Genomic DNA, 16765 nt, shown 5'->3' on the forward strand with positions numbered 1-16765 from the left:
CCCTGTGCCACAGCAATCTCAGATGAAGATGTTATTATGTGGAACTGAGCAAAGTGATAAAGACAGTACAGAACAGGGAGGATAAGTCCAGCTGGACCTTTCTGACAGCTTCTATATACTAAAAATGCAATGTTCCTTTTCTCTAAGCTTATAAAAGTTACCTTTATTTAAGAAAAAAATACTTTCACAGGTGGCTATTGCAAAGTGCTTTCTTCCCTCCCAATATGTGGAGATGCTCAGTGAAGGAAACAATATATCATGCAGATTTCTAACAAATTCTGTAATGCTGGGCAACGTTATCAATGCACTTATATGAATTTCCATACCACACTGCCATGCATCATGCTTTTATATTATGTCACCATGATTAAGCGAATCAATATCTGAAGGACAAAAATATATTTGAAAATCATGGCCAGTTTAAGCAACCTTACAATTTTTTTTTCTGTTAACACCCTTGTTATAACAAGATGCATGCATCTGTGTAAATGTTTAAGCAGGTCTCAAAGAAAGTCAACGCCAAGCTTTTATTTTGCCAATAGCTTTTCACTTCGCTATTGCCCTACAGTTATTTTACATTATTTAATCCAAAATACCATCTTTTTGATTCTACCTTTCTTTTGCATTTTAAATCTTTAATGGAAGCCTTTGGCTGTCTAGGGGTACAATTATTAGCTATCTGCAGAGAGAAATTGAAAAATTAATCACACTTTCCATTTTGTATTTCTGTACTACACAAAAAAATTATCTATTCTTAAAGCTGAATTCTATACTCTTTCAATATGCTCACACCTAACACTGTAATTTCTAAGCAGGAATTAGTATATCCTACATTTAATTCTATTCAGCTATAACCTCTAAGTTATCTTGGGAACACTGTGTACTGTTTTCAAATCAAAAATTTTATTTTAAATCATTTTTAATTAAAAGACATTTATTGGTAGAGCTTATGATCTGTACTGCCTAAAAACAGGCGAAAAGAACCATAAACTAATCATACTAATGATATTAAAATTGTTTATTACCCTTTTATGGGTTTTGCTACTTAAATTACAGTTTTTCACAACTGCATGCAAAATGTGTAACATAATCCTTATGCAGTTTATTATAGAAACAGATATATGCATTAATATGACCTTTGTCTAAATAGCTCCTTAACCACATGGGGAAAAAAAATCTGAAGTCATCTATCAGCATGTGAGCAGTATCAAAACTGCTAAATCTATTAACTTTGTTTTCCTTTCACTATTATTAAACTGGAAAGCAAAATTCAGCTGGAAAATTATGCCATTTGGGTTCTCTTGTCATCATGTAGCAAGTATGAGAAATATATGTGCAATAGCCAAATGGCCAATAGACAAAACACCCACACCAAGTGACGTACTGTTTTCCATACCACTCAGACAAAATCAAAACAACAGAACTGTTGCAAACAAAAACAAAATAACATTTCCCATAAGCATTCCAGACAGAGAAAATTTACAGGAAAAGAAAGCTGGGAAAAGAACCAGAAAGAAGTGAGTGTTCGTACCTCTAGCCATAAAAGACCATTTCTGCAAACACAGTAAACAGCATTTATGTGCTTTCAAGCTAAATTGTTAACAATTGATCAAATGTTTGTCAAACTTTTAAAGTTAAACCACTGGCACCGTCTGAGAAGATTAAATTATTGGCACCGGATTCTGATCTCAGTTAGACCGGTGTAAAACTGGCGTAACTCCATTGGGCTGTAATGAAGTGACTCTGGATTTACAGCAGTTTAAAGGAGGAGATCAGAACCTGGTCCCTTACATTCAAATGAAAAATTAATTCCAGCTAAGGTGCAAGTTTCACTCAGAGAGGACAGCAGGATCACAAGCTTACAGGGGGAAAGTATGAGTGGTAAGTTAGTTAGTAACGGAACAGGAACAATCAGGTTGGTTATTTCAGTGCAGTATGTTTTGTTTTAAGAAGGAAGATTTTTTAAGTACTTCTAGGTCTATGCTGTGGCATGGTGAACAACACTCGCAAAAAGGGAGCCTGTCGTCCCGGCAGAACTGACTCGCATTTAAATAACTTTATTAATGTATCTGCTCCCTGAAAGTTACAGTATCTGTGTTTAGCTGCGATACCTGACCATAAATTGTGGCAGTGTAGTGAATATCAGCAGCTGTATTTTTACTATTTCAGCCAGTCGGTTTACAGTGTCTCCATCACAGTGAATTCTTGTCAGCTGCACTTTTGCTAACACAATTCCTATGTTTTGCCTGGCAGTAAATGGATGCTTCTGCCCCAGCATCATCTAAACAACTCTGTTAACATTTGCCCCCGAGCGTCTCTCTCTTTGTCCAGTCCCTGTCTTCTAACAGATGTCATCCAAGTCTAATCAAGCATAAAATGGTCATAAATATTTCTTTCTGGTAGATTTCACATTCGCATTTCATGCAGGGACATGATATTTTTCTGCTACCTCCAGGGAGTACCTAATGCAAAAACCAGTTACTTACATTCAAGGCTCATGTTCCTTTAGTAAAATGCAGCACATGTTCTCAGTTCAAAGACATAAAAAGGCACAAGACTATCTTCTTTTGTTTAACTGCACCCTTTTTAAATAATATGTGCCATAGTTTACACCTAAGCATGACATTGTTTCTTGTTTTGTAGGAAAACATACAAGAATATAATATCAGACTCTGACTACTCTACTCTCTCAAATGCAAGCACTGTAGATATTCTATACTCAAATACTTTAATTATTGCCCCAAAGAGATTTTTTTTCACAGATTGAACTAACAAGCTATTGAAAGGATGCATGAAATAAGAAAAGCACTTTTCTATCTTGGTTGATTTTATGAACAATTTTGCCACCTACATCATCTTTTTGTCAAAACAATAAAATGAATCTAGGATATAAATGCAAGGTTCATGCCTATTTAACAGTTGAAGAAGACCATCATAAGATAGAACCAATTTCCAGTACTTAAACTTTGATAATTCGGGGGGGGAGATAATTAATTCCAACTACTTAATGAAAAGTATCAGAGACATCATATTTATCTTGGGTAAACTTAGTAAATAATGTGTCAGAACGTAAAATAAGACTACACTGAGATTATTTTCAAAGCTATTTTTCCTTCTCCCCTCCCCCCTTCCCCTCATTATATTTGTCAAAACAGAAATCTTACATAGTTGTTTAAAGGGCACCACAAAACACTTAAAGATACAGATCACAACAGAGAAGCTGTTTTCCTCCTTCTCCGTTGAGCCTAATATTTGATTACTGTTAGTCAAATCAAGCTTTCAGGCAAATAATCTCAATTTTTAAAGTTAACGAGATGTGGTCATGTTGACAACAGCTTGCAGAAACTTTTAATTCTAATTCCTGTAGGCTGTGCTGGCCTCTTTTACAGCAACCACTGTATGAATTTCTCAGATTTGCCAAAATGGCTTATGTAGACAAGTGCACACTTTAAAGAGGCACTAATTAAAAATACCCACTGGTGTCATAATTTAAATACCATGAAAATAAACTGTAAAAGTAGCTCAGCTACAATCTTATGGCTTTCCTTAGAGTTCGTTTACTTTAACTAGAGGATGTTTTATTGCAAATGTATTCTTAGCTAAAAACAATTTTTCATCTTGGTTTTGATATAATTAAGCAATTTATGTTAATATTTGTTTCACACAAGCTATTAAGCAAGCCCCCCAGAATAAGTGTTAATTGAGAAAGCTGCAAAGAACTATACTGCTGAAGTAAGCAGCAAATTCATTCTGTTGATTTAGAGCACTATCTACAACTTCCTCCCTTATTACAGCTCTCTCTCTCTGCTATAAGGCTCCCAGCTATACTGAATCCATTAAAACACTTTACGCTGCTGCTACTATCTACATTCAAACTGCTTTCCTTCCACAAGAGAGGTGGAGCTGGGTATTATTCTCATTGCATTTCCCTGGCTACAACTTCTCCAAAATTCTGTTGTCTTTTTGATTTTTTTTTGGTAAGGAATTCAAGGAGCATAGCTGTGCTGTAACAAAAGCAGACGTGAGACCAAAAAAAAAAAGAAAGTTGGTGCTGAGAGGGTTAAACTTATTTAAGGGGTTAAATATGCAATTACCGCTGACTAAAACCAGAGAGACATATAGATAAATAGAAGAAATGAAGTCCCCAGGTTCCATTCAGAAGCCTTCATCACATTACTACCAGACAGAAAACTCTTTAAGTACCATTTTCAGATGTTAAATCATTGTTCGTGCAGCACATATTCTCACTACTCCTGGGGGAACAATATCTGAAGACAGCGTGCTAACAAATGCAATCCAGTAAACAGGCATTTTTCCTCTTGTTGTTAGTACCTTTGTGTTCCAGCTCCCAGCTCTGTCATCCATGCCTTCTCTCTGCTTTGAAGTTAAAGTACTGAATGAGCGTTGTCATCTATTATCCAGAGTGTGCATGTAGATTATAAATAAGAAATAAAAGTGACTTTCAGTACACTGCTTTTGCATTAGCAAGTTGCCTTCTCTGTTACCTCCTCTGTCCTTCATACTTTGCTACCAACATTATATTAAAAACCTGACTTTAAGTGTTTCTTGTAGATGAAAGACACATTCTATAAAATATGTACACAGCAGAGACAAAAGTTTTATTGGAACAAACAACTCTTCCAGTTTAAACAGGTTCATGGGTTCAGCTTTAATAGATTGTTTAACCCTTATCTACAGATGTCCTTCAGGCCCATTACATGTTAATTGGATCCACCTCTTTATTTGCATGCTGGGTGTTGACAAACACAGCCTATGACTAGTAACTACCCTAAAGTTTATTTGTAGAAAGAGCACTTTTCTAATACTTCAATTATTTATCAATATTTTCCACATGTAATGATCTCAGGACACTTTTTATATAAAGGTCAATGGTAAATATTCTTCACATGAGTAATAATGCTGGGCAGTGCTTGTTCCAATTGTAGCAGCTTGTACTTGGGCATAGAACTCCTTTCTCAACGAGTGTACAAGCCGTGCGTTTGTATGCTAGAGACCCAGAAATATTTCACATACAAAGCCAATTTATGTTCTTAAACTACGTGAGTGGGAATCCTGAATAACTCTACTGACTTCAGTGGATTTCCACTGGTTAACTGAAAACAGAATTTGGATTACAGAACTTTTAAGACATTAAGAGTTCAATTTTAAAAGCTTTGGTGTCTAAAATTAGGCTCCTAAATCACATTAGATGCTTCAAACAGCACTTAGATGCCAAAAATGGGCATTTAAGCACCCACATTTAAGTGCCTAAATACCCAAATTAGGCTGATTAAAGGCCTAAATTATGCCTTAATTTAAGCACCTACTTTTAGACATCTAAATCATTCAATTGGGCCGTAAGTAGTAAATACAAACAAAAACAAACCCACAGTGTGCTATGTATGTGAGCTCTCAGCTAACTTTTGGATATTCTTTTGTTCCATGCTACAAAAAGCCAATTTCAGCACATATACGGAACAATAAGTTCCTTTTAACTACAGTGGGACTTTTACTCTAAGAAACTACTATAGAGAAATGAACATTATAGCGAGATAGAAGAGTTGGACTGAAAGGCATTTCTGCATTGGCACTTCCCTCTACCTAGGTCTTCAGCTGAACATTTCAACTCATATACTACACACAAGTTGTTACAGGCTGATAAAAATATAACTGGAAGAACAGACCAGAAGATTGAGGCTCACATGGCGAAACTATGGAAAGGGCTAGACTGACGCCCAAAGAGGTAGGCGGCATCCTGGGTCTTGGCTGTGAGGTTAAGACATCCGCTATGACTTCCAGAAAACGAAAATATGCCTGACGGAATTCCTTGCCAGCAGGCAGGGACACAGCAGCAGCCAATTAGTCTTCATGGCTCAGTCAATCATATCAATGGTGTGTGGAGACAGAGTGGACAGGTCAAGAGAAGGTTTCTAAAAGGCAGTCTGATAAGGGCTTGCAGGCTAAACAGCCACCTCTTTCACCTCTCTCCTCTAGGTGCCTTCAATCTTCCTTTCTTTCAGTGACAATGCCCAAGGACACTCCATGCAGTCCTACAATTTCCAGCCATGATGCATAGAAGTCCCTCCACAAGATTCTTTTGGCAGGAGATTCAGGCCCTTACAGAGAAGCACAAGGAAAATGGGGTAGATGATTTTTGGAGGATTGTCATCTATCACCTATCTCTTCAACTACTACACAAGAAAATCAGGAGGCAGGCTAATATCAGAAAGACAGCAGGATATCCTCACTTTCCTGCCATGTGCTGTCATGGACAGGATGCCACTAACACACTTCGGACTTCACTGAGCACATGGACCTGCCGAGGATACTGGGGGATGTTTACACTGTGGCAGGGTGCATGCACGTGAATATTTTTTTAAAAGTTTCCAGCATTTCAAAACCCACATGACTTGTCGGATTCTTTCACTCCTCCTGACTGTGGCCTTAAAAGACCCCTGTCTCACAGTCAATCAGTGCCAACCTTTCCTATGCTGGCTACAAGAGGAAAGATTTTGAGGGGGAATAGGTGAAAATGTTATCACTTCTCTACTGGAAAGATGCTGGATCCCTTAGTTGAGGGCTGGCGTGTTTGCATTATTGCATTACAGTGTGGCATGCCAAAGATATCTTGAAAACTTGGTGGCTTTGTTTAGATATTGTGATATTACATGCCAGGTGCATGCCACTTTTCAGTCATCCCCTGGCTACCAAGACAGTGAAGGGTGATTTTGTGTTATAAGTGGCTGCGTTCCCATCCACTTCTCATGCTTAAACAGACCCACAGCTCTGGCTGTGTGCATGGCACTATTCCAACTATGTCAGTTCTTCTACAAGACAAGTGGCTGGCAAGTTTGCCATTTGCCCAGCAGTACTGATGAGTAAGAAACGTGGCCTTTGTATAAGTTGAGCCATAGAGTTACACATAGTTCCCAATATCAGGAACTCGCTCCTCAGGCCAAGATGAGAGTGGGTGAGGTGCTGGTTCTTTCTGGCATCATGGGTCAGACGCAAAAGGGATTCTTCACCATCAAGGCAGTTTGACAACTCCTGCTGAACTTGAATTGCGACACACACCAAGGATCAACAGAAATGGGATTTTGATGTTTGAAGGGCAGGATGTTGCACTGTTTCCAGATACTGTATTGTTATATATTGACATAACCTGTATATAGCCTCTTGCTTCAGCTACTACGTGACACTGCAGCTACTATATCTCTGGTGCTTCCAGTCACACCAAGGAGTCAGTTCAGTGGTAACGGACAATAGCGACCCTTCACCTCAGGGGTTTCAAAACGTCCTGTGTGAATTGATCCTATTTCCTATTCCATTCCTATACATAACATGAATCTGAAGAGGTTTTGTGACATAGGTAGAGTATCATGGGTGTGCTGATCAGATACATCTCATGCCACCAGTATCCTATGGGTTTGGTCTCTGCTGTGGAAGAATACTTGGCCAATACTGTAGACCGCAGAGTCACAGTGGGAACTACTAGGGGGTTTGGATAAGCTTTGTGAATTGAATATTAATTTTTTTGTCCCATTAAGGCTTTACCTTGCCCTTCTACATTGGGGGACTGATGGTGGATATTTGATATCAGGATACAGCCTGAGATTCTATTCTAACAGGCTTAGGTGGACCTGAACCTACTTGTAAGACTCACCACTGAAGTTGGCAACAAAATATAAGAGATACCTGTCTGATCATTTTGTGCACGAGAAGTGGTTTTCAACCTTTTTTCATTTGTGGACCCCTAAAATATTTCAAATAGAGCTGCCAGACTCCTTTGGAAATCTTAAACATAGTCTGTAGACCCCCAACTGTCCACAGGTTGAAAACCACTGCATTAGGGACTATTTGATGCAAGGCAAGAGGCAGAAAGACATTGGTAGCTATATGATATCAGACAGCCACTCAGCAGATAACAGTTTTTGAGACCAGTTTCTTCTGCCCTTCCTGGACTGAAAACAATGGAAAGATGTGTCTCCTGAGATAACATTGTGCTTCTGGAAGAAATAATGTATTAGATTAAATGGGGAACTACTGATACAGATTAAGAAGAAACAGGGATGGTTAAGTGGGTTGTTTCCATAGTACATCCTCATATGGTGTTCCCTGGGGCCAAATAAGGTTTGAAGAAAGAGCCCCTAATTCTTTTGTAGTAAAAAGATCTAGACAATTGGTTAATAGATATGTGACACCTGGTATCTCTAGTTAGGGCTACTTTTGCCGCTGTGAACACTTACTGTATGTATTTGCTCAGATGTTTTAGGCTAGGTAGGCTGCATCTAATTGACAAAGGATCTGATGCTTTCAATTTTGATTTCCTCGTGTGATTAGAAATATTTGTCCTAAAGGCAGGATGGGTGGATGCAACCAAGCAAAGGGATGATTGATTTCTCCTTGAAGTGGGCTGTCCTTACCACCATGGGAGGGATGTGATTCTCTATTCTGTTTTTGATTACCAAACAAAAAAGTGACTGAAAAAGTCAGTCCCTCCACATTGGTGAGACACTCCTTACTAGACAAGCGAAAAAGCCATGTAAAGCTGACCACAAAGTGTCTTGAAATACAACGGTTTTTCAGTCTCCCCCTGGGCTTTGTGAAAAAAGCCAGCCTACCCAAATTAAAAGATGAGAAATGATAAGGACAGGAGAGAGAGAATCTTAAGCGCCCCTGGATTTGGGCGTCTGGATTGACTTACGATGGTGTGCTTTCTGCACTTAACTAGGTTATCAACGTTCACTAGCAATGGTCTACTGTAACCAGTAGGCCTCTCTCAAAGTCATAGCCACAGAAGATTCCCCAAACAAGAATATAAAATGAGGTTCTCTTTCCTCAGGGAAAAATTCATATTTTCACTTGTGATTTATGAATCTTTTACATTCCTACCATAGTCCCTATACACAGCCCTAGTGAGCAATAACTTTTAGGTGTCACACCAAGCAACTGTCCTTGTAATCAATTAGGGGGAAAAACAGCTAGTCAACAGAAACACTGAAAAATAAAACATACTCTAAAAAAGAGCACCCTACTCTGTGAGCAAAGAAAATACTGTAAACAGAGCTAATCACTGCTAAACCCTTATAATCCAGTCTTTATACAAGTTAAAAGAATTGAACCAAGAGTAAAAAACTTCAAAAGGTCTCCTTCCTAATCTGTAGAACCTGGTGAATTATTTCTCAAGAAAAATAAGGAGTCCGAAATATTTTAAACTCCAAATACTTTTCTGTTGGGAAAAGGGGTTCAAACATGCCACACAATACTGAAAAAACATACAATGCATTCCCTACGCCTGTCAGTCAGCGACAGCTGTTCTAGACACCTGGAAAAAGTTTACAGTTTAAGGCTTCATGTTCTGTGTACCTAAACACAATGGTAATAAAGGAAAATTTGTCAAACAGAAAATGGCCTGCTTTCAACTTGACTATAAAATATCTACAGCTACCAGCCCTTCTTGTACCTTGTTAAGTATTATGTTCAATAATATTAATAGGCCCATATTTACCGTATCTTAAAAGCTAACAATCCCATTGCTAGCACTAATTAAAAAGACAAGAAACTGAAAGAAAGCAGTAGATTATTTCTTCAATATGGATTCATGCCTAGATTTAATAAAACCTGTTTTAGTGTTATAACCTTACGTTTGTTTCAAGAATGCTATAAAAGAGAAGTCTGCTTTTTGTTGTTTATTGACTAAGGAGGGATTTTTCTTTTGGACCTGTATTACAGAATGCAAGCAATCGGAGTAGGAATAAGTAGACTATTTCCCCTTCACATAACAAGCTGCCTGTTATTCAGCAGGCATGTTTTGGATCACGATGTGAGTTGAAAAGCTGATTCTGTAGCGGAAAGGAGGCAGGCCATGTTCCACTGCACAACGGGCATGTTTACCAAAAGTCATACTGGATAATTTTGGCACAAATAAGGGTACTTAAACTTACACCAGTGGAAGGCTTTGGGGTGGGTGGATGTCCAGGGGGGCGGAAACCCTGGCTCTGTTCTTTTTCACTGTTCATGGGGTGAATTCACAAAAAGGACAATGGTGAAGAGAGATATTTATACACTTCTCAAATTTGCAAAATAAAGTGGAGCTCTTGCTCAGGAGGGGTGAGCGCCAGTAGTCAGAACAGGGGACTAGGAGCAGGACTCAGAATTCCTGAGTTCTATTTATGGCTCTACAATTTACTCTCTGCGACCTTATACAAGTCACTTTAAGCCATGGCTTTCATCATGCAAAGAGAACCATGTGAGTGGACTGACGTAGCTGTGCAGAACCCCATTGACTTCAGTGGAGCTTTGGGCAGACAGTGGGGTTTCCCCAGGCGGTTCTCTGTAAAGGATCGATGCCGAAGTCTACTGGCTGGAGAAGGCTGTATTAATCTTTACCATGCTCCATTTCCCGAGAGGATGGGAAGATCCACACAACTGCCCCATTGGCTCTGCCCTGCCTGCTCGGTAAGTAAAGAGGGACTCCACATAGCTAAGCACTGCACGGGGAGCATACACCTATCACATTGACTTCCCCAATCAGTTCCCTCACCCAACAGAACCATGCTGGGTCCCACTGCTGGTGAGTCTCCATACCCAGGGAAGTGGACTGTGGATTCTGGCATAAGCCAAATCTCAATAAAAACAAAAACAAAATCTCTTCTCAGCACCTGCTTTGTGTCACTTAAGGCTCCCCAGGCATGAGCAACAGTTATAAAGACATTTATAAAGCCAAGTGCCACCTAAATATTTTCCATTATAAAAACATTTTGGAAATAAAACCTCTTTCTTTTTGCCTTTTATAAGTGTTTTTAAAATGTCTCCTAATGCTGAAATACCTATCGGCTCTCCCAAATCCAGAGCAGCAACACTATCAAAATCTTAGCTCCTGAATGATGCACAGAAGTGCAGAGACTGATCTCAATGTACAAACTAACCCACCTATCAGTTTTGGGCTACATATGTATACAACTGGTTATAGGCAGAGCTGGTAGCAATGCCTCTCATTCAGGTTACCTAACACTTTCCATTCTAAGACCCTGTGTTCAGTGGCTTATAACTGGCATTTTCTAACTTCCGAGTTCTTGATTTTGCAAACTTAATTTCCTTTTAATGTAATTTTTAAAAATTCCATATGTTTACAGAGAGACAAGGTGAGGGAGATAATATCTTTTATTGGACCAACTTCTGTTGGTGAGAGAGAGAGAAGCTTTCAAGAGAAGAGCTCTTCTTCAGGTCCATGTAAGCTCTGTGTAAGCTCAACAGAAGTTGGTCCAATAAAAGATATCTCACTCACCTTGCGTCTCTAATATGCTGGGACTGAAACGGCTTTAACAACACTGCATATGTATGTGTTTAATGCATACTACCTCAGCATCTAGTCCATATTCTGTCACTCCAAGATAGGCAAGATGTCAGACGAAACTTCCAGTACCCATGAAAACCCAACAGCCCAATCCGTGCAAATCTTATTAATGAACTGCCACAAAAGGATCAGCACCTTAACTAGATTGTTCACCCTTTCATCCTAAACATTCTTTTCTATCTAGGCTTCCAAAAGAAAAGCCAGAACACCCTTCCCTCCCACTTTTCTTTCACGGAGTTTTATGCAGGAGGATGGGTTGGCAGGTAGTCATTAACATGTTAGGCAAGTGGGCACATAATGCAGTATAATGTAAAGTAGAAGACATTCTACAGCAATTCTTGCAGAGACTGAGATTTTCCATGGGCTGGTGGTCATTAGATTTGGTTTCACTATGGGTGAAACTCATGCCAGCAAAAGACTTCTATGCCATGTAAGCCCCCCGTAAGCTGTATTTTTAGGGTTTAAGTGGTGCATGGGTTTCGTGTTGGCCCTGGGAACATGGGAAAATTTACCTCTATAATTTTATTTTTGTCTTCAGTGTAAAATGTTGGGTACCAATGCTCCATAATATGAACCACTCTAACTTTAGATCTAATTTGACATGTTTTCACCACTCAATTACTGCGTTATGTAGAACTGAAAATATGAAATAAATGCTTAGTTTAAAAAACAAAAATGCCCTACCTCCTTCTCTGAGTGAGCAAGCAATTAGAAACCCAAAGCTCGGGGTTTGTTGCTGATGAAGGATGATGCAGGATGTAAGCACAGATCCAATGCTGCTCTTCTGTCTACACCACTCTTGTGAGCAGCCAACAAGAATTTTGAAAGGCACCCAGTTCGCAAGAAAGCAGACATGAGTAGAGAGGATTGCATGACATCCACAGTCTTAACAAACCAAATCATTGGCTGTCTGGTAGCGAGTAGCCCAGCTAAAGAGCTGCCCTTTTAAAAATGTTGCAGTTCTAGTTGCCCTTGATTTTTCCTGTATCAGTGATTTAATACAAACAAAGTTTTGTAGGGAAAATTTACTGTAGGTACTTGATCATTTACATTTCTTTAATTTGTGGTCCTCTGATTTGGGCACAAAAAATATGCAGTTATTTTTCCCCACCTGCCTGCATTTAATCTCCAGGTACAATTTAGTGGAGACTAAAATCCCACTTGAACTCTGGCAAGTCCCACTACATAAAAAAAAATAAAATAAAAACGCCATACCCTAACCTATAGACTATATATATATAATGTCTATAGGTTAGAGAGAGAGAGAGAGACAGACAGACACACACACGTTTCTATAAATGACCCCTGGTAAATCGGCGTAACACCAGGAAAAGTTGTGTTTTTTAAGTATCAACCCCAAAGATGTTATCTGAAATAAAATCCTCATTACTTCAGATTCTGGAGGCAAAATGTGACCTTACTCTGCATTTCTAAATTTAAACCATTTGCGTTATCCCCATCAAATAATGATGCTGGTTGGTATAAAATGCATCATTTTCTCTTTCTTAATTTTCTTTCTTAAAAGGTAAGTAGACCTAGTAAGTGCATTGGTTCCACAGATAAAATTAGAGGCGTGAGCTAAACTGTTTATTCAAAGTTAGAGGCATTTGTGCTTATTTCAATACTCTATTAGAAGGCAAAAATGTCCTTTCCATGCCCTTGCATCTGACATCTGTGTATCAGCTGGTCCAGTGACATTTTTTTACTTAAAGATTGCCATCCTGAATCTCTATGTTTCTCAAATAATAATCCATATTATGCCAACAAAACATTATTCCAAGCTACTTGAAATCATAACCATTTCCTACATCACTTTCCTAAGTCTGTCTTAGAGCTTGTCTACATGAACACTAAGGCCTGGTTTACACTACAAAGTTAGCTCAATGTAAGTCACCTTGCACCAACCTAGTTATGCACAAGTCTACTCTTAAATGTGACACCAACATAGTAACAACACCTCCCAAGTGGCATTGAGCCATGGTCAATGTACTGAGGTCGATGCAGTGTAAGGGTGGACACCACATTACCTATCTTGATCCTAACAGTCCTCGAGCAGCTGTCCAACAATGCCTGACACTGACGCTCTCTTCACAATTATGAACTCCGCTGCCGGGTTCACTAGACCAGGCCCTCCTTTCCTTTAGAACCCCATGGATTTTTAAAATACCTTTTCCTGACTGCCCAGCTTGGGGAGCGCACCTAGCAGCTCTCCATTGTTGTGTGCAACTATCCAGCTGACCATGCCGGCTACATGTTCCAGATGCACTCTAGCTGGGAGCAGACAGGAGATACTGGATTTCCTGGGCCTGTGGAGAGAAGAAGCTGGGCAAGCACAGCTACAGACCAGGCGTAGGAATGTGGACCTCTCTGAGCAAACTGCACGGATGATGCAGGAGTAGGAGTACAACGGGGACCACCAGCAGTGCCACATGAAAGCAGAGGAACTGCAGCAGGCCTACCAGAAAGCCAGGGAGGCCAACCATCGATCTGGTGCCACACTGCAGACATGCTGCTGTTACAAAGAACTGCAAGCTGTATTTGGCGAAGACCCCATCATTTCCCCACAGATCACTGTCAATTCCTCCAAAATGCCCGAGCGACAGGCCCCTGGCCTGTCACATCCTGAACAGAGAGGATGAGGAGGAAATGGAAGAGGAAGAACCAGAGATGGGAGACATGCAACCGGGGGGGTCCAGCTATGCTGTGAGCCAGGACCTATTTGAGACTCCATCACAGTCCAGTCAGTCAGCCCTGGCACTCAAGAACAGATGAGCCCGATGTAGGGCAAGGATCCTCAGGCAAGTGTGTAAATTTATTTCAAATTACAGTGAGGGCACCTGCAACTAACAGGACCCAATAATTGACTTTTCATTAATTTACCTGTACTAGAAGAGATAGTGGTATAACCAAAAAAGTAGAGTTGTTATCTGCATTTCACTGCACTGTGGAGTTCGGCAAGGGGGAGCAAGGTGGAGCAGTTTATGTACATAGGGATGTCCCGTGAATCCTCTCAAGAGATCTCGATGAAACTTTCATAGAGGGACTCTGCAATCTTCTCCTGAAGGTTCCTAGGGATTGGAGCCTTATTTCTTCCTCCACAGTAGGATAATTTCCCACACCAGTCAGAGATAAGAGAGGCAGGCACCACTTCAGTACACAGGCTAGCAACATAGGGGCCCAGGCGGCTTCAGAACAGCAACAGCAGATGTGCTCTCTCTGCCTTTGTTACCCTCAGGAGTGAGACATCAGCTAAAGTCACCACCACTCATGGAAAACATTGCCAGTAGTATGCCTATAGTTTCACACAACTGAGCAATTCCCTCCTCGCTTCCCTTACTCCCTGGTGGGTCCCACTCACCAGGGCTTGCCATGCACAAACACTCTCAAGCAGCTGTGTCAATGAGCATGTCTTGTTTAAAATGTTAGGGGAGCCAGGGAAGGGAGTTCTGAATCTTAACTTTCGCTTTCTGTTGTGGCTATACTGATAATTAATGGTACTTCCATGTGCTTTATCTACAGCAGCTGCCACTGCAGCCTTGAGGGGTTCCCTCCTCACTCATGGAATGCCTCAGCCAGATAAGGAGGAGAAAGACAAGAACTTGGGATGACGTGTTCAGTGAGATCCTCACTGAAGCTAGTGCTGCATCAGACCGTGAGCACGGGGCCTGGAAGATGAACATTGCAGACAGCCTGGAGAAAGGAAGAGTGGAGAGGAGAAAGGCCCAAGAGCCCAAGCAGGAAAAGGAGAGTGGGATGCACCAGAACATAATGGGACTTTTCTGGCAGCAAACACAGATGCTGCACACTCTTGTGGGCCTACAAGTTCAACAATCCTGGGCTCGCCTCCCTCTGCGGTCCATGGAGAACTCCACTGCAGCACCTCCCTGAATAACCCCCCTCAATATTCCAAGTCGCATCAGGGGCCACTCCCCTACCCCTACCACTCCCCCCTGGGGGACATTAAAAACAACCACAGTTTTACATGCACTGACCTCTGAAAGCCACAGTTGTTGTACGTGTAACTAAAATGGACACAAATGATCTTTCGCCTTCATAAATTCTGTTGTATTAATTTGTTAAGTTTTTCATATATTTGCTTTAAAATTGCATAGACTTTTCTTTTCCTTGATTTTGTTACAGAATAAAATTCTATTATTTGGAACATAAATTAAATCATTAGTTCACAACGTATGCTGCAGACTACCTAGAAGTTCTGAAAGCAACCACCTGTATGGTGTGACACAACTCATAGGATCACTAACAAACACAGTGTAATAATCATAAATGTACAGCAAGCACTGCACAAATTAATAGGTGCACTGACAGTGTTATATTCACACATGTACAACAAGCACAACACAATTACCGACATGCCCCAAAACAGCAGGGCCAAATAGAGCTCAGTACACCACAAAACATTACTGTGGCTCACTGCTCCTTCAAAGCCTTCCCTGAGCCACATAGCTCTGTGTTGAGCTCTTCTATTAGCCCTTGTGTCTGGCTGTTCAAACTCAGCACACTCCACCTCCACCCTTCACCCTGGCAGCAGCTTTTCACAGATATCATGCAGGACACAGCAGGCAGCGATAACCATTGGGATATTATTCTCATTGAGATCCAACCTTGTGAGTAAACACCGCAAACGTTCCTTCAGTTTACCAAAAACACATTCAACTGTCATTTTGCATATGCGGAGTCAGTAACTGAATCTTTCCTCAGTGCAGTCAAGAGTGGCCAGTGCATGGCTTCATGAGCCAGGAGAGCAAGAGGCAGGCTGGGTCCCCAGGTCCCCACATCACTGCAGTCATTACAACATTCCCAATGGTAATCCATCAGTCAGGAAAGAAAGTCCTTGCTCGTAGCTTTCTGAAAAGTCGTATATTCTTAATATGAGCATCTTGCACCTTCCCTAAGTAGCGAGCACTGATGTCAGTGAAGTGTCCCCAGTGATCCACCCATGCTTGCATACTCATAGAAAAGTAGCCCTTTCCCTCGATGTACTCTGTGGCAAAATGGTTTGATGCCAAAATAGGGATATGCGTGCCATGTAATGCTCCACCACAGCTGACGAACTCCATTGCTACAAAACCATCCACTATGTCCTGCACATTGCCGAGAGTCAGAGACCTGCATAGCAGAGGGTGATTAACAGGCTTGCACACTTGCATGACAACGACCCCCCCACAGTGGACTTTTCAACACCAAAATGATTTCCCACTGAGCAATAGCTATCTGGCATTGCACGTTTCCAAGGAGCGATTGCCACTCGCTTCTCCACTGACAGCACAGCTCTCATTCTGGTGTCCCTGTGCTGGAGGGCTGGCGTGAGCTGAGCTCGGCACATAGATCCAGGAACGTGGCCTTGCGCCTCTAAAAGTTGTGCAGCCACTGCTCATCATCCCAAACCTT

General features: G+C 40.8%; 1 protein-coding gene across 17 annotated transcripts in view; it reads right to left on the bottom strand.

Annotated features, from left to right (window-relative positions):
* Positions 1-16765, bottom strand: part of FOXP1 (forkhead box P1) — a 518592-nt gene that overhangs the window by 185433 nt on the left and 316394 nt on the right. Inside the window, exon 1 of one of the 17 annotated variants that reach the window (XM_034777586.1) lies at positions 4333-4411. The exons of the other annotated variants lie outside the window; for them this stretch is intronic. Coding sequence (XP_034633477.1) covers positions 4333-4365 — 33 coding nt within the window. The 5' untranslated portion in view covers positions 4366-4411. Of the gene's footprint in view, positions 1-4332; positions 4412-16765 lie in introns of those variants that run through there. 17 annotated transcript variants of the gene reach the window in all.

This window comes from Trachemys scripta, chromosome 7, assembly GCF_013100865.1.
Source record: "Trachemys scripta elegans isolate TJP31775 chromosome 7, CAS_Tse_1.0, whole genome shotgun sequence".
In the NCBI taxonomy this organism is placed as follows: domain Eukaryota; kingdom Metazoa; phylum Chordata; order Testudines; family Emydidae; genus Trachemys; species Trachemys scripta.